The sequence below is a fragment of the Mirounga leonina genome, unplaced genomic scaffold (genome assembly GCF_011800145.1).
Source record: "Mirounga leonina isolate KUSES-001 unplaced genomic scaffold, KU_Mleo_1.0 Mir_125, whole genome shotgun sequence".
NCBI classification, from domain to species: domain Eukaryota; kingdom Metazoa; phylum Chordata; class Mammalia; order Carnivora; family Phocidae; genus Mirounga; species Mirounga leonina.
The window spans coordinates 68820581-68838462 of record NW_023270305.1 but is presented as its reverse complement, the minus strand read 5'-3'; the positions used below and the strand labels follow the sequence as shown (position 1 = coordinate 68838462).

The 17882-nt window shown below is 53.2% G+C and overlaps 1 protein-coding gene across 1 annotated transcript in view; it reads left to right on the top strand.

Moving 5' to 3' along the window:
* The window catches only part of FAM178B (family with sequence similarity 178 member B), an 89297-nt gene that overhangs the window by 47883 nt on the left and 23532 nt on the right, over positions 1-17882 (top strand). The window contains exons 9-12 of the mRNA XM_035001715.1: positions 2601-2694; positions 2985-3161; positions 3461-3558; positions 17479-17566. Of these exons, the coding sequence (XP_034857606.1) occupies positions 2601-2694; positions 2985-3161; positions 3461-3558; positions 17479-17566 (457 nt within the window). The remainder of the gene's footprint in view (positions 1-2600; positions 2695-2984; positions 3162-3460; positions 3559-17478; positions 17567-17882) is intronic.

Below are 17882 nucleotides of genomic sequence, written 5' to 3'. Positions count from 1 at the left end.
AGGGGCGCCTGGGTGGCTCAGATGGTTAAGCGTCTGCCTTCGGCTCAGGTCATGATCCCAGGGTCCTGGATCGAGCCCGCATCAGGCTCCCTGCTAGGTGGGGAGCCTGCTTCTCCCTCTGCCTCTGCCTCTCTCTCTCTGACTCTCTTGAATAAATAAATAAAACACTTAAAAAAAAAAAGATGTAAGTAGGGCGCCTGGGTGGCTCAGTCGTTAAGCGTCTGCCTTCGGCTCAGGTCATGATCCCGGGGTCCTGGGATTGAGTCCCGCATCGGGCTCCCTGCTCTGCGGGAAGCCTGCTTCTCCCTCTCCCACTCCCCCTGCTTGTGTTCCCTCTCTTACTGTGTCTCTCTCTGTCAAATAAATAAATAAATAAATAATCTAAAAAAAAAAAAAAAGATTACTTGTAAGTATAGAACAGTGTCGTTGTAACCCAACTCCAGCTCCTGGGTGCTGGCCACAGGCTGAGCCCTAACCCAGCCAGCTGGGGGTCAGGGCTGAGGGGCAGGGGGTGGACAGATGAAGCGCTTTGTTCATGGAGTCCAGTGGTGGGACCGTCACCTCGCTCTTAACCTGCTGAGTCCAGGAGGGGAGCGGGGTTGCTGGGCTGTGGATGCCTGTGTTCCGTGGCCTCCTGCTTGGAGCATGGAGATGGAGGCCTGGGCGTCAGTGGATGCCACATCCCAGAATAGCAGTCACAGAGGCCGACGGTCCGGTCAAGTGGTTCCTCAGAGCCTCGGAAAGGCAGGGGATAGAGGATGCCACCATACTGCCCGCTCTTCCCAAGGAGAGGCGGCGCAGGGAGATGCTCACAACAGGGAGGCTGTTGGCCCTCTCCACTTGTCACAGACACGCTTCCCTCCCCAGCTCACGTTTTCCACACTCCGCCTCTGGCAGCACCGAACTGTCTGAAAGCCCATTCCTCTTCAGCAGAGTCACAGTTCTGTGCCTGCCCCCACCCTTGGGGAAGTCTGAACACATTGCCACTCGTGCTTCCGGCCCCTGTGCCTGCTCACAGGCTGGAGCCGACCAGAACAGCCCTCCTGTACGGACACGGGCCCAGCAGGTGCCCAGATGTGCACACACAGCCTCCCCCATTCCCTGGCCCTAATAAATGCTGAACTCTGGAAGAATGACCAAGCCCTGTCCTAACCCCCGCCCCTTCCCCTGACGTCAGTGTGTGGGCACCAATTCTCCGGTGCCTAGAGATGGATTTCTCCCTCTTCCTGTCTGAGAAGCAGCACCAGGGTCAAGTAAAGAAGAGCAGAGACTCTTCCCTGGAGCATGCAGGAACGAGGGCTCCCCCTTGGTCAGCGGTCAGGCGGCTACCCTGGAGATGCTGCGGGCAACAGTGTTGCTGTCCTCCATACCTTCATTTATGGAGAGCCCACTGCTCTCGGGAACGCCAAACGAGTTAATAAGCATGGAGAAGTGGATGAGACAGCACATGGAGCCTTGGCATAAGCTCACCTCAACAGTAGCTGACAACCCACAGTATACATGTGACCGGAGAGAGAGAATGATTTAGTGAGACCGATCCTGCTCTGTTTTCTATCCAGTGAGCATGCACCTGGAAAGTTTGTGCAAGGCTGGTACAGCTCTGCAGTCCACTGATGCCCCCCTCACTGTAGGGATCTTGCCACCCTGAGTACGACTCTAGTCTTTAAAGAGGTGTTTTGTCTTTTGGGGTTTTTTTTCATGTGACCCTAAGCTCTAACTTCGTCGGTAGACAGCGTGTTAGCGTGACCTTTGGGGGGGTTCTCAAAGATCATTTTTACTCTGAATTACCCCATATTACTTGCTGACTTTGGAAACTAGCCCCCACGTAAGCTACCATGTGGTGTACTTTTCCGTGCATGCAAAGAGCCACCATACCTGTATGGACAAAGAACTTTCTTGAGGAAGACTCTTTTGGGATAATGGAGTATGATTTTCTGGTCTTCGAGTCCCAGAAAAGTAAAGCCTGAGGCCTGGCTGGAATGGCAGCCGTTGGGAGCCAGCCCCCAGGAATCCCCATCTCCCGGCGTTCTTCCCCTTGTGTGGCTCTCACCCCCACTCGGAGTCTGGATGGTCTGTGTGCATTAGCAGAAGTGATGGGATGAAGTCACTTCCAAGACCAGGTTATAAAGGCTGTGGCTTCAGTCTCTGGCATTCTCCCCTCTCTCGAATCGCTCACTTTGGGGGAAGCTGGCCATGGGGTAAGGACTTGGAGGCCTGCTGGTGGGCACACGAGTGAGCTTGGAAGCAGTTCCTCCAGCCCATTCTGGCCTGACGTGACAGCAGCCCCACCCTCAATATTTTGGAGGCAACCTCCCCAGAAACCCTGAGCCTGAACCACCCAGCTAAGCAGCTCCTGGATTCTTGACTCTCAGAAACTGCATGACATAATAAATATTTGTTGTTTTTAAGCCTCTGTATGTTGGGGGATTTGTTACGCAGCAGTAGATGACCAACACACATAGGGCATGAGTGTCCCAGGCTGCATGGACCATCCACGGGCTCTCTGCTCTTGAGCAACGGCAGGCCCCCCTCCCTGCCTCAGTTATCCCCTTGCATCCACCTCCTCTCATTTCCTTCCCTTTGCTTTTGTCTTACCTTAGAGTGCTTAAAAACGACATCAGCCTGAGCTGCAGTCAGTGGCAGGACAGCCCCCCAGAGACTGCCTTGGACAGTAGCTTGAGCTACATCTATAAGGTGAGTCAGACGCCCACTTCTGCCCACCATCCAGACCTGCTGAGCAGTTGCACGCGGTAGGTACCACTGAGCACCCCCCGTGGGCTCGGCGCCGCTGTAGGCACCACGCCGGCTGCCGGGACTGGTGCTGCAGAAAGCTCACAGTCCCCGCGGCCAGGCCTGCCACCAGAGCACCCCATGGGGGGCTTGACTCTAGGCCTTGCCGCTTGTCTTTCTCAGCCGCTGCCCAGCCCGGCCACAGGGCTCCGGGTGCCATCCCTCCCTGCCCTAGCACTCTCTCTGCTCTCCAGTTCCTGGCACTGTGTGCCCTGGCCCAGCCAACGGCCTACACCGACAGGGAGCTCTTGAACCTGATCGAGCTGCTGTGCCGAGCCGGCCTAGACGTGGGGCTCCGCCTGCTGCCCAAGACGGATCTTCAGCAGCTTCTGCTCCTGCTCCTTGAGAACATCCGCGAGTGGCCCGGGAAGGTATCATGAGCTCTGAAGCCCAAGCCCAAGCCCAAGCCCAAGCCCTAGCCTCCTCTGTAAGGTCCTGATCCTCCTCCACTTGACCTTGTTGCTGGGACTGAAGTTGCACCTTGAGCGCACTCAATGGGAATGGCAGGCTTGGAGGTCACCAGGATGCTGGGGAACATGCCCGCCAGTCCCTGGGCTCCGCGACCGCCCCCTTCTCTTACTCTCTGGCTTCCCCCTAAGTGGACTGGTGGGGAGGTCAGGGTGACGACGGACCCTCCTGCAGCCCCCCTTGCCGCCCACCGCCCCCACAGCTCCAGCAGCTGTGCCGCACCCTGAGCAAGGTGTCAGGTCACCACCACAACCTGCTGGCCCTCGTGCAGTGCTTCTTGGACGTGACCTCTCGGAGCAGGTGGGTGCCCCTCCCCCCTGCCTCCTCCCTCTGACACGCATCCCTTCCCCTGGGACACGGTGGGGTGTGGGGGTCCAGAGTCCTCCCCATCAGTCCCAACAAACCTCCCCCTCCTGCCCAGTCTCTAAAACCCAGGAGAAAGAACTAAAAATACAGCTCACTAATGAGTTCATTCCGAAAGGAAAAGAGCCTAATTTTCTTAACATGGTCTTATTAGCAAAACAATTGCCTTATACAATTAGCTTCTGACTGCAGCACCCACCCCCCTCCACATCCCCCTGCCTGCTGCTTCCCAGTCCTTGGTAGCGGGTTCCTTCTTGTCCTCAGACCTCAGCGGCATTATGTCCCCTAATCACTCCTCCCGGACCCCTCTCCCAAACTCTCAACTCATCATTCTGCTTTATTTTCTGCACAGCATGGCCTTCTGCCAGAAATTTATCTTACTGTTGGTTCCTTATTTTTGGTGCCTCTCCTCCGTGTTCCCTCCAGGAGAGCAGGTCCCTCAGTAGTCACTGCCATATCCCGCAGCATCTAGAACAGTGCCTGACACGCTGTTTGCACTCTGTTAATTCTTTTCGACTGAATGAACGAGGTGACCAAACTCAGCCCACTGGGAGATGAGACCCATTCACTGGACCTGGCCCCACCCAGTCTCTCCTCTCCTCCTTCCTTCCCCCACTTTAGGCCACAGCCAGAGGGAATTCCTTGCCTTCCCGGAGCAGACCATTCCTCATCTCTCCTCTCCTCCCATCTAGAATGATGGCCCTCCCCACCCTTCCAACCAGGCCTGTCCTGGGGCCCTTCAGGAAGACCCCCAGCCTTCACAGGCACCTCCGCGGTAACCCTTAACTGGGGCCATTCCTCTGCAACTCCCTCCCCAGAGGCAGCTTCTGGAAGCAGGCTTGGCATTCCATGCAGACCCATATCCCAGGGCCCACTGGGTGCAGTCATCCTGAGCTCAGCTTCAGCTCTTGTCTGTGAATAAAGAGAGAAGGCCTCTCCACAGTCCTGGAAGGAGAGTTGTTGCTCTCTCTTTGAAAGAACTGGGCTTCGGGGTGCCTGGGTGTCTCAGTCATTAAGCGTCTGCCTTCGGCTCAGGTCATGATCCCAGGGTCCTGGGATTGAGCCCCGCATCGGGCTCCCTGCTTGGCGGGAAGCCTGCTTCTCCCTCTCCCACTCCCCCTGCTTGTGTTCCTTCTCTCGCTGTGTCTCTCTGTCAAATAAATAAATTTTTTAAAAAATCTTAAAAAAAAAGAATGGGCTTCTAGAAGCTCTGTCTGAGGACTTTAAGTGTGAACGCTAAACCAGGGCCTCAGTGGGCGCCATCTGCATTAAGCCCAGACGCATGGGACTTCTTTGCATATGATCTGAAGAGGCTGACCTCTGCCTTCAGGCTCCCTGCTCAGCCCCAAACAGTTAGTCCTCTGTGTCGCAGAGTCAGAAATTGTAGTCTTAGAGGTCTCTCCCATCCCCAGCTCATTATGCCTGTTCATCCTACATCCTGTCTGTTCTGACTTCCAAATCCCAAATCCTTGTTTGTGGTTGCCTGTCCATGTCAGCTCTGTGCAAACAGGTACCTGTCTGGGTCTCAGCCACCTCTGTCCCACCTGCTTCTGCTTTCATGTCCTGTCTCTCACCTGGATGGATGGTCCATCTCCTCCTCCCTCAAAGTCTGTCCACTCTATGGCTACATGGGATTATCTTGTCTCTGCCTTACCTCGCATGCCAAGTCCAAACCTCCAGGGCCCATGTTGTCCAGCCCCAATTTCCCATTTGCTCCCAACAGGCCCCATTATTGGTACTTGTTTTTCTTTCTTTTTTTTTTTTTTTAAAGTAGGCTCCTTGCCTAATGTGGGGCTTGAACTCACGACCCTAAGATTAAGAGTTGCATGCTCTACCGAATGAGCCAGCCAGGTGCCCCAGTTTGTCTCACTTTCATGTGTGTGTGTGTGTGTGTGTGTATATATATATATATATATACATGTATGTGTATGTATATATATGTATATGTATGTGTGTGATGAACCTCATTCATTTTCATAGCTGTGTAGTGTTCCCTGGTATACACACAATCAGGGTACAGGCTTTGCACATCTATGTAAATATTTCTATAGGATAAACTCTTTGAAGTGAAATTGCAGTCCTAAGGTATATACATTTAAAATTTGGCCTCCAACAAAAGCTGTATCAATTAATAATACCCCCAATGGACCTGAAAATGTCTGTTTCTCCACTGTGTATTCTCAGTTTTGTTTTTAAGTTTTATTAGTCAACCTGGTAAGTGAGAAGTGTGATCCTGTGGTTCTGATTTTTATTTCTCTGACTGCCAGTGAAATTGAGAATCTTTTCATATGTTTATTGGCCTTTTGTGTTTCTCTTATTGTAAATGACATCTTGACGCTTCTTGCCCACTTTTCTATGGGGCAATTAATCTTATTAACATATTGATAAATTGCTTATTATATATGTTTCAGCACTGTATTTTCTTCTAAGTTCTATATATCATTTTTTTCTCTTTTTTTGCACATCGTCCTTTTTAAACCTTTGTGAATGATATCTTCCAGCGAACTGAGGTTTTGGGTTTTTTGAAATTTTGTTTTAGAATAGATTTAGCTTTACAGAAAAGTTATGTGGATGGTATAGAGAGTTGATTCTTATTGAATCTATCTTGAAAAGAAAAGCCTTCCCCACCCCAAGATCACAAAAATAGAATGTTCTCTTTATCTCAGTACTTATATTAACTTTGTTACTATTGGTTTTTAATCCCATCTGGAATCTATTATTCAAAGATAAGAGACAGAGATCTAACTGGATTATTTTCCACCTCTGAAGAGCCAATGGGGCCAACACCCACTTTCTTTCTTTCTTCATAATCCACCTTTCCCAGCAGATTTGAGACTACCTTCAACATAGCCTAAATTTATGATGATATTCATCTGTTAATTGAGTCAAATTGATTTCAGGGATCTGTGTCTTTTACAGGGTGTCTTTGTAACTGCAGAACCCTTACTAAGTGTTCCTTAAATGCCAGGAGTGAATATAATGGAAGAGCCTTGCCTCACTTTTTTTTTTTTTTTAAGATTTTATTTATTTATCTGAGAGAGCGAGCAAAAGTGAGAGAAGCAGACTCGCCGCTGAGCAAAGAACCAGACGCAGGCCCTGATCCCAGGACCCTGGGATCATGACCCGAGCTGAAGGCAGACGCTTAACCAACTGAGCCACCCAGGCGCCCCCTCCCCTCACTTTCAAACAGACACATCAACTAGGGTGATAATTCCTGCCACAAGCTTTGCTAAGAAAGTGGGATGGGTATTATCTATTTATTTATTTAGAAATTTTATCTTACTCTTCTAAATAGATAAAGCATTCAAAAAGAACAAAATTCAAAAGGCACCAGGAACACCTATTTGAAAATGTGCCCCTCCCCCTACCAGCCACCTAGGCTGCCTCCATTTCTTTTTGGGACTTCTGTGCATATTCTCTCCGCCCTTCTTTTCACTTCAAGTTATGTGTTGGCAGTCATTCCAAATTGGATCAGAAAGAGCTTCTAATTCTTCCTTACAGCTTCACTGTATTCACTGCAGTCTTTAGCCGGCCACCCCCCGACCCTGCCCCCCGCTCCCTGTGGTGGCGAGGTTGGAGGAGCTTGCCGGCGGCCTGTTCTGCCCTCGCTGGTGGCTGCCCCACTGGGCTCAGTGCCCAGACTGACCCCAGGAAGGAGGGCGTGCTGTTGCCCATTCTGTCACATTCTTCGTCTACTGACTGGTTAAGCACAAAGTGAGAACTTCCACCAACATTTGTGCGAGGCACGTCCCCCCCTGCCCCCGACCTCGTTGACCAAGACTTCAGGGATGCACTGTAAATTTAAGGCACAGTTGAGCTCAACCCGGAGAAATGAAAGTAAATACAAGAGCAAACCATTTGAAATGGGGCCAATGGGAAGACTTTCCCTTGGAGGAGAGTCTGTCTTGGGACTCTGGCCCCTCTCGGTTAGCTCCAGGGAGCTGGGGGCAAGGGGACTGGGGCGGTGGGGGACTTGCCCTTCCAGCTTCTGTGCAGGGTCTCCAGTGTATGTTCTGAGTGAACCTCTGCAGCCACTCCCAGGAGCCCTTTTAGGGGGAGGACAGAGGCTGAGGGCTGCTTTCACTCCACTGAAAGCTGATGTGCGCAGGCTCCAGGGCCCGTCTCCTTCACCACCCGTGAATGTTTATTAAATATCCCATTTAACTGCGGCCTCCAAAGTAGAGGGGCAGATAAAACCGGCTTGAGCAGGCTGCCAGATCCGCCAGGTTCTGACCCACAAGGAAAAGCTGGCTGCTCAAGTCCAAGTGCAGGAGCCCTAGGAGAAGGTGGCCTTCAGAGGCTTCAGGTCTTTGCACACTGGGGATAAGAGTCACAGCACATGCAGGAGCCCATAGCGTTCCCCAAGTCTCCTTGTTTTCCTTCGTGTTCCACGCTGCTGGGGTGGGGCTGCTCATCCCCTCTGGGCGGGGCCAAGGGCTGCACCTTAGTGGGGTGTCATGGCCCCACCCTCGCACCCCCTGCACCCCACCCTCTCCCTCCCCCAGCCCGGTGCAGGCCCGAGACCATCCAGTTCATTCTCTCCCAGTCCTTTTGCCTTGCTGCCTTCATGTCCTGGCTCCTTGCTCCACCATCACTCCCTTCCTGTGTGCCCCCACACATGGCCTGTCCCTACATGGGCCCCTGATCCCTTCTGGCTGACCAGGACCCACTCTGAATGCCTGGCCAGCCTCCTTGGGGCCCTCAGAAGATTCCAGACATCACCGTGCTTCCTGCTGCTGAAATCTCTACCCCAGCAAACAGCTCTGCCCCTTCTTTCTCTACTGTCTGACTGCCAGCCACCCACACACCTAGTGGACCCACAGCTCACCTCCTTGCCTTTCTCCCGACCCCACCTCCCATGCTCAGGACCCCAACGGGCCTGCCCTTCCAGACCTTCTGCAGTCGTCCCTTATTCCTATACCTTTCACTTCTCATCCTCTTACTGGCTCTTCCTCAGCAAATACGTGCGCTCATGTGTCTCCTACCTTAGAACAGCAATTCTGCCGCCACCCCCCTCCTCCAGCTACTGCTGCACCTCTAAGCTTCCCTTGCCCTGCTCTCCCTTACTCCATTCACCCGAAACAGGCTTTCTGAACCCTGCCCACCCTGGACACATGGTGGATTCTTCAGAGCTCAGAGTGTGGGAGGGAGTTCTCACCTGAGAAAACAGACATTTCAGGCTCTGGGGGTGGGCAAGGCCAGAACATTCTAGAAGGGGGCAGCCACAGTCCAAAAACCCTCAAAATTTTAGAAGGCCTCAAAATCCGGAGGGACAGGAGGCAAGATGAAGATCATGTCTAGGGGTTGAGGGGCCATGCTGGAGCCGAGAGGGCAGCAGAGAAAAAGTGGGTCGCCGTGAAGCCAGGAGTGTGAGGGGTTGTGGCTGAAGAGGATCTGGCTCACCTTTACGAGTGGGTGCGCACGTAAGGGGTGGTAGGAGAGACCTAAAGAGCTAGGAGTAGAGGAGACCTACCTCATCTGGCACTCTAGCCAAACTGCCTTATTACCCCTGACCTAATGGCCCTTCCTCAGGAATAAGCTTATCATTTTCTTCCTTGGCTTCACAATATCATTCTCCCGACTCCCCTCCCCTTCTTTGGCCCATCCTTCTCAGTCGCCATCATCCAGTTCCTTCCTCCGCTGCTCCTCAAGCCTCAGTTTGCCTGGGGATTCTGCCCCAGTCCCTCTCCTGTGGTCACTCTGTGCAGTCTGGGGGAGCTTTCCAGGCTGGGCCCTGTGGTGCTCTGTCCATATGGTCCCACTTCAGGACTCTGGCACCCCCTCCCCAGCTGCTGAGTGTCGCCCTGCTAGCCCAAATCCCAGGAATTGCCTTTGCTGAACACGGTTACCTTACCTGAGGTTAGGTGCCTTCCTTGGGAGCAGCCCAGTGCTGGGGGCACAAAGGCCTGCCTCTTTGCCTCGATCCGGGATTCTCTGAAGGACCTTGCCAGCCCCAGAGGTCCTTGCGGGGTCAGCCAAGGGCTTTGCTGTGACTGCATTCCAGCCTGGCTTTCCCCTTTGGCCCAGACCTGCTTCCTTCTTCCCTACAGGAGGTTGTCCCAAGAGCGCCCATCTCCCCTTCTCCCTGCATGCTCACTTCCGCTTCAGAGTCCACCTCCTGGGGAACTCAACCTGAGACCCCATCTCATCCTCATCCATGGCCACAGCTCCAGGCTCATGCCAGGGGCTCACAAGTCAATACCTTTGGCCAGACTTTTCTGCTAAGCACCAGATCTGCGTGGAAAAGAATTTCAGGGTTAGCATGTGCAGAACAGAAGTCACCACCTTCCAAGGAGGACCACCTTCTCCTGTCTTCCATGGCCCCATGACGGTATCAGCACCTGCCCACTGCCCAAAGCCTGAGAGTCCAGGGTCACCTCCTGTCCCCTCCAGCTCCTCCTCCCCAACAATAGCCACCTCTCCCATCACCCTCACACAGTTCCAGCTCTTACCACAGTGCCCCTGGAATGCTGCCTCCTTCCAGGCTGTCCCCCTTCTGACCCATGCTTGCACTGTCCAGCAGCATCACCTCCCTTTGGATGCACAGCTGGCTGCGTCACTCCTTTGCTCCATTAAAATCTCTCGGGCTTCTGTCCCCAGGATGAAATTCAAACAGTGGCATACTAGGCCTTTGTGCCTTCTTTTCCAATCCTACCTTCTTCCCCTGCCCAGCGTCCCCGGCAGGCTCCCATGCTCCAGCCACCCCAACTCAAGATTTGTCTCAGAGCCTTTCGGCATCAGTTCCAGCTTCCCTTATCCCTCTCCTCCTCTTTGCCTGGTTAACATTTCCTCACCCTCAAGACTAGGCTCAGACCAAGGCAACTCTCCCAAGAAACCTCCTGACACAGGGCCCTGATCGTCAGTGTCTTTGGCTAATCCCTTGGGCTGTGAGCATCTTGAGGGAGGAGCTATGACTTTGCTTTCTAGGCCCTCGGAGCCTGGCATGGAGGAGGGACTCATGTGCATGCATGCTTGTAGAGCGGTGGCTTCTGGAGGGCAGAGCCCAAAGAACATAGAGTTGTTTTTTAGTAGCCAATTCCAAACTCAAGGATGGCTCAGGCAGGCTCGGAGACAGGGTGCAGTAACACTTCGGATGTGGACTGTGAATGAACCCAGTAAGGAAAAAGTAGGAAGTATCTAAAGGCTGCAGGGGCTGCACCCAGAGCTCGAGCATGATCTCGGATTTTGAAAGATATGGAAGATGGAAAGTAGGACGCAAAAACAAGGCAGATGGATAAACAGCACGCACCAATGTTAGCGCCGCTGGGGAAAACTAAGGCCCATAGGAGGGGCTTCCGTGTAGTTGTTTTTGAAGCAAGGAATGCTGTTTTGGGCTGCAATGAAATATTGACACCGATGAAGAGAGAACGACACTATATAATTCCTATTTTGCTTCTCTTCTCTGTCGAGGAGCATAATTTTTCATCTGGACTCCACTATTGATCAAAGGGAATTGAAGCCTAAGACAGCACGGGAGAAGAGAGGGTGGCAGCATCCCGCTGTGCGGAATGGGTTTAAGTCCCCCGTGGTACAAGGACGTCCCCGGTCAGTCCTGGGAGAGGAGCAGATGGGGGTCCCCTGAGTCCACGGAGACCTCCGGAGGTGGGGAGGGAGGGTGCAGAAGGAGCATGGCAGGCTTGAGGCGCCCCCCACATCATTCCCCAGGGACGGTTTGTGAGCACATACACAGAAAAGGAAGCTCTGCTTTCTAGGATTCCTAAGAATAAATCATACCAGACTAGCCTCATTTATCTTTTGACAGGCCAGCCAGAATAGTACTCTGGAGAGGACTGTCTGGGTTTCTGTAAGGCACTTGGTAGAGACTACCGTCCTATCCTGAGGACAACGTAAGAAATGTGGGCTGAGCGATTGATGTCCAAGTAGCTGGGGCTCCTCATCACAAGGTGCTGCTGGCCAGCAGAGTCCGCCTGGAGGGCAGGCCCCCGGGGCCCCTGATGTCTTGTCTTCACTGACAGGTTGGTCAGGGCAGACCCGGTGTCTCAGATGAGGCCATTAATGGAACAATAGTCAGACTCACACATGACCTGAATACAACTGACAGGGAATGGAAGATCCCAGAAGATCTCAACAAACCATAATGACTGTCTGAGAGGAAAAGAGAGACTCAGCTGCACAATTAACAACAGGATCTGGGAAATGGGATTTGACAGCAAGACATGATGTGAGAAAGACTTTGGGCTCAATCTGCGATCTGCATCGCATCGCGGGGCAGCCAGGAAAAGGAGCGTCAGGGCCAGCTCTGAGCACCTCACTGACGAGAATGTTGACAACCCCCAGGGCCTTCAGAGGACCCAACCCACAGTAGCAAAAAGATTCTGAAAGAAAAGTATGGATGTTGTATACACAGAGAAGAAAGAGTTGTGGAAAATAATGGCCACTTCCCTCAGGTATGTGGAGAGCCTAATTAGATGGACAAATACGCGGATATTACATGGCGTGACTATTTTTTGTTGGTTGGTTTTAAGTAAGCTCTCGGCCCAACATGGGCCTTGAACTCATGACTTACAACCCTGAAATCAAGAGTCACATGCTCTACCAACTGAGCCGGTCAGGCGCCGCCTAGATTGGGTGACTTTTAAGAAGTGTTCTAAGCCTGACTGTTCTACGGATTTCATCACAATAAAGGAAAAGAAAGAAAGAGGGAAGTAGGATGATAAAGAGGGTGGGAACTGAGTTGTAATTGTCCATATGAACTTTATCTACTAAAGAGTAGTAACCTTTTTGTTTTTGTTTTTGTTTTTTAAAGATTTTATTTATTTATTTGAGAGAGAGAGAACACCTGAGAGGGGATAGGGTCAGAGGACGAAGCAGTCTCCCCGCCGAGCAGGAAGCCCGATGCGGGACTCGATCCAGGGACTCGATCCAGGGACTCCAGGATCATGACCTGAGCCGAAGGCAGTCGCTTAACCAGCTGAGCCACCCAGGCGCCCAAGAGTAGTAACCTTTTTATTCATATAATATCCATGCAGGAAAGGACACATCAGAGGTGGCTACTCAGTGCACTTTGCAAAGGGAGCTGTCTGTGTAACTACCGCTATATCATAGGGCAGACCGTCACCCACCCCCCAGAAGCCCTCTCAAGCCCCTCCTAGGCATTCCCTCTACAAAGAAAACCACTTCCCCGACTTCTATCCCATAGCTTCCTTTTGCCTGGTTTTAAACCTGTGCATAAATGGGACCGTGCTCAGTGTTCTCTCTTGTGTCTGGCTATCTTGGCATAGTGTGAACACTTTGTGGGATTCGTCCATGTAGCAGTGAGCTGTTGTGGATGGACCCTTCATGTTGCCATGTGGCGGTCCCCTGTACGGATCTGTGGCCGTCTCTTCCTGTCTGCACTGTGCATGCCCACACTCACGAGTGTCCCAACATGTGTGTGGATGACAGGGCAGACTCCCAAGGAGGTTGCCCTAAGCTCTGAGCCCAGGCCCTGGTTCTTCCCGCCTGGGTGGTATGTGCTCACGTGCAGGGTAGGCTCCAAGTGAAGGACTGCGGGCGGGGGGGGTGGTGGGCGGAGGCGGTGGCATGAGGGGTGGCCGTGATGCCTGAGAGGCAGCATGGACAGCCCCCGAGAGGCAAGGCGGGCTGAGGCAGGGTGTTGGGCAGCATTTCCACAGCGGAACAGGCCACTATTGTTGCTTCCTGAACTGCCCTAAAGACATGGAAAAGGCAGCTCACGCCTTTGGCCAGATGCCTGATGGCCTTTTAGGGTAGTTCAGCCTTGGCAGGGCCTCGTTCCCCTCCGAACAAGTGAAGACGAGGGGCGCCAGAGGGGGCTGCACTGACCAGGGTGGTTGTCCCAACATCCTAGCGGCCCACACTGGTTAGCGCCTTTGCCTTCCTCCGAGTTCGAGCATGGTGCCCGGTGCCTGGCTGGGCTGCCCCTTGCAGGAGCTGGAGGGAAGGCCGGAGGCTGGGAAGCAGAGTGCCTGCATTCCACTTCCCAGCTCTGCTGTGGATTCCAGATTTCGCAGTGCCTTAGGCTCCTCTGAGTGCCGATCCAGTGTCCTGATCTTACAGAGGCCCGTGGGGGGAGCAGGGGTGGGGGCAGGGCTGAGGCAGAGGCCTGGCCTGGTGTGAGCACAGAGAGCTGGGGCTTGTTTCCTTATATGACAGTGGCTGGGATGCCTCCAGTGCCTTCTGCATCCTCCTTTATCCGTCCGGTTTGAGTCCCGGGGAGTCCTTGCCGGGTGGGGTCAGGCAGCTTCTAGGAGAGAGAGGAAGAGCCCCTGGCCGACCTTGGCTGGGCCTACGGGGCCCCTTTGCTTGCCCCCTGCACAGTTTGGGTGTTATTTGGGGTGAGTCTTTGTGTTTTCTCCTCCGTAGAATAAGGTCTCAGTCTAAAATTAAAAAGCGGTCCTGTCCCCTGTCCCTGTGTCCCAGTGGGAACTGAGAGCACAGGAGACTGTGTTTAAAAGGCAGGGGGGCCGTCAGAATGAAAGGCAGTGGGCAGGCGGGGACAGCGAGGGGGAGCATGCCACCCTCAGATGTGGGTTCCTTTTCATCCATTCACCCGGTGCTTTTTCTGGTGCTTTTTTTCTTTTCTGGACAACAGCCCTGTCCTGACCCACCCAGCCTGCTTCTTCCCTTCTGGAACCACCCCGGCTCTGCTCCACTGGCCTGCCCCCAGGTTGGCCCCTCCCCGCCCTCCGAGGCCTGGGTTTTGGATTAACGAAGCCCAGATGCAGGACTTCTGACTCTGGCTGCGAGTTAACTTTGGAGCAAGGCACAGAGGGGCCATTTACCTCCCACTGTGTTCCCGGCCAGCTGCTGCTGGGGCTCCCGGGCAACAGCCGGAGAGCAGGTCCTGGCTGCCAATGAGATGGAAGCCATGCAGGGTGTGCCGTGTGGCCCGGGCTCCGGGAGAAAATGGGAGGGTAGGGCGCTGAGTGAGGGGCGATGGTCTGGCTGCGCTCACAGGAGTCCAGTGTGGGGGATGATGAGGGACTCCTGTTTTCTATCCCATGCGGCTAAAAGAGGCTGCCTCTCCAACAGCTCTCAGAAGGTCAGGTGGGGACGCTGAGGTGCTCCGCAGAGAGGGGTCAAGGCTAAAGGGAGACAGGGTGTGGGAGGGCCCCGTGCTGGTTAATGTCAGGTCTTCCTGATCCAGAATGGACCAGGGATGGCTGGCCCCTCCCTGGGTTGCCAGATAAAATACAAACATTGCGCAGGAGAACCGTACGCCAAGAAAATGACTCTTTGTCAATAAGAAATTCAAATTTAACTGGGCATCCTCTATTTTTACTGGCTAAATCTGGCAATCCTGTCTCTCCCTCCACCTGAATTGCTTCTTTAAGTAATAGTTTTATTGAACTGCAACATACAAAGAGAACAGAACACAGACCGTAGGCGCATGGCTCAGTGGCCACAAGTGGAACCCGTGGGAAACCTGCACTCAGAGCAAGAAATGCAACATGAGCAGAACCTGCCCGTCCCCCCAGCCATCACCACTACCCAGGCTTCCAACAGCTGCTATTTGGCCATTTTTGTACTCTGTAAGGAACTGAATCATGCACATGTATTCTTTTGAATCTGGCTTCTTTCGCGTGGCACAGTGAAGACCATCCGGGACTTTGGATAGCATTTCAGCTCACTGTCATTACGAGTAGGATTGAGTTGGATCGATAGGGCCCAGTCTGGGTATGCGTACTGATGGTGTACCTAAAGTGCACTTCTGCGTTGTGTGCGCGCGCGTAGGTACCTAGGCGTAGGATTGCTAGGTCATGGGTGAGCACGTGTTCATCTTTAGTGGATCTTGCCAAGCAGTTTCTCAAAGTGGATGTGCAATTTGAATTCCCACCTGCTGTGTGTGAGCGACTCTGCCGGCCCGCACCCTCCCCTGCACTGTGCATTTCCCCCTTTTTCATGTTCTCCTTTCTGATGTGGTGCTGGTACTGATCTTGGTACTGCTTTGCGGCTGCTTTTTTTCTCCGTTTCATCAAGAACCTGTTGCCTTGTTGATCCCTCTGACTTTCTTTTCTTTTTTTTTTTTTTAAAGATTTTATTTACTTATTTGACAGAGAGAGAGACACAGCGAGAGAGGGAACGCAGGGGGAGTGGGAGAGGGAGAAGCAGGCTCCCCGCGGAGCAGGGAGCCCGATGCGGGGCTCGATTCCAGGACCTGGAATCATGACCTGAGCCGAAGGCAGACGCTTAACGACTGAGCCACCCAGGCGCCCCGATCCCTCTGACTTTCTTGACAAAGTGCTAAGAAAATCAGCAAGGCCCCTGGTTGCGGTTCCAGCCTGCCCAGCCCCACAGGAACTTCGAGGAGCCATTCCTACCCCAGTTCCTACCCCAGTTCCCCATTCCTACCCCAGTTCCCTCCGTCATGTGAGGCCTGGGCGGCAGCAGGCCCGGCCCTGGGGAAGTTGCAGCGGAGAGTGGACCACCAAGCCCGGAAGTGGCCAGACTGGATCCTGCCTCCCCAGAGTACTTGCATTTCCCCGTGCTGCCTGTGGCAGGCTGTTCCAGATGTCCAGTCCTTCAGTTCCTTGTGGTGTCATTCCAGGAATACGGGTGAGGGCGGCTGTGTGGGTCCCCCCAGCAGTGCCATGACCTGAGGGCATTTCCCCTTTAAGGAGCTGGTTCCAGCCCAAGCGTCTTCCTTCATGTGCCTTATGTTTCCTCTAGCTTCGGGACCTCTCCTTTGCTTCCTCTGATGGTGGCTCTCTGCAGAAACTAGGGACTGTGGCCACATCAAGGTCCGTGCCAGGGGCTGACATCTGCTCCTAGAGTGTATGGAGGTGCAAGAGAGATGTGACCCTCTTGGTGGAGACGAGCTATGGCAAGGAGCATGGACAGAGGAGGGGCCCTCGACCCCCCCACAGCCTCCTCAGCCCCTGTCACCCCAGCCTCATCCTCTGGTCTCCACGCCCCTCCTCTCTTCTCTTTCTGCTCCCTTTAGTTCTCAAGGACCCATGGAAATCAGAGCCCTGAACATGAGCTTCTGAAATCCCCATCAGAGGTCTTCAGTCCCAAAGAGAAGAGATAACTAGCCCCCTGAGTTCATCAGTTAAGACTAGTTAGTGCTTGACTCAGAAGCCCAGCCCAAACTGACTGAAGCCAAAGACACTTTATTGGCCCACATGACCAACTGACCTACTGAATGGTCCAGGGGCTGGGGGCTTCAGGCACAGCAGGCTCTGGGTGTTGTCAGAGCTCTGTCCCTGTCCTCTGTCTCTGCTTGCTTCATCCTCCAGGCTCTCCCACAAGGAGGCATGATGGTCACCAGCAGGTGTAGGATCACCTCCTGCCCGACCAGTGGCCCTGCTGGAACGGCACATGTTCTGCTTGATAATTCCAACCAAGGCACATGCCCTGGTTGATAATTCCAACCAGGGCACCAGGGCGACCTCTAAGAGGCTCAGTCAGTCAGACTCTGATGGGCCGGGCCCGGCTCATGTGCCCACTCTGGGTGAGCAGCTTCTCCAAAGGAAAGTTGATGCTAGGTGAAAGAAAAACAAAGTTTAGCCCCACGAAAGATTCTAATGCCACCAAGGACAAAAAAGGCAAAGGTCTGTGCCAAAGCAGTTGAACGTTCCTTATCACTGTGTATCCGCAGGTAAGTACAGATACTCAGAAAGACGAACTGAGAAGAAAAACTGCTGAGCCAGCCTCTGAAATTACCGACTTTAAGTTTTTTTTCCTTTTGCTTATTTTTTAACCCTGCCATCATGTTTTATTGCTTCTAAAATAAATGATAAATACTATAAACCAGAAGAGCAGGACAGAGTACTCCAGGCAGCACGCCTCTCCCATGCTGCCCCGACATGTGCCTCCAGCCCACTTGCTCTCAGAGTGTCCCACCCCTCAGTCCCTCTTGCTCCTTCCCCACAGGCAACTTCGAAGCCAGCTCAGCCTCGTGGTCATTGCCCAGATGCTGGACCAGCAAGAGACGCTCCCTCTCTGGCAAGAGAAGGCCCAGGTGAGTCTTGGCCTCTGCTGGGCAGCATCCCCTGGGCCCAGGAAGCCTGTGGGTGAGCAGAGGGCTCCCCCCGAGGCCTGCCTGTTCCTGTGGCTTTTCCCAAAGGTTGGGAGCCTCAGGCCAGGAGAGGCAAGTCGAGTGTGAATTTTTCCCTCATATCCTTGCATTCAGCAATGACTGTTTTGTATGCCCACTGTGTGCTAGGCACTGAGGCTAGAGCAGTGAGCTGGGAGCATGTGTTACTTGTTGGTTTGGGGTTTTTTTAGCCGTGGTAAAATACGCATGACATAACATTTACCGCTTTAACGTTTTTGTT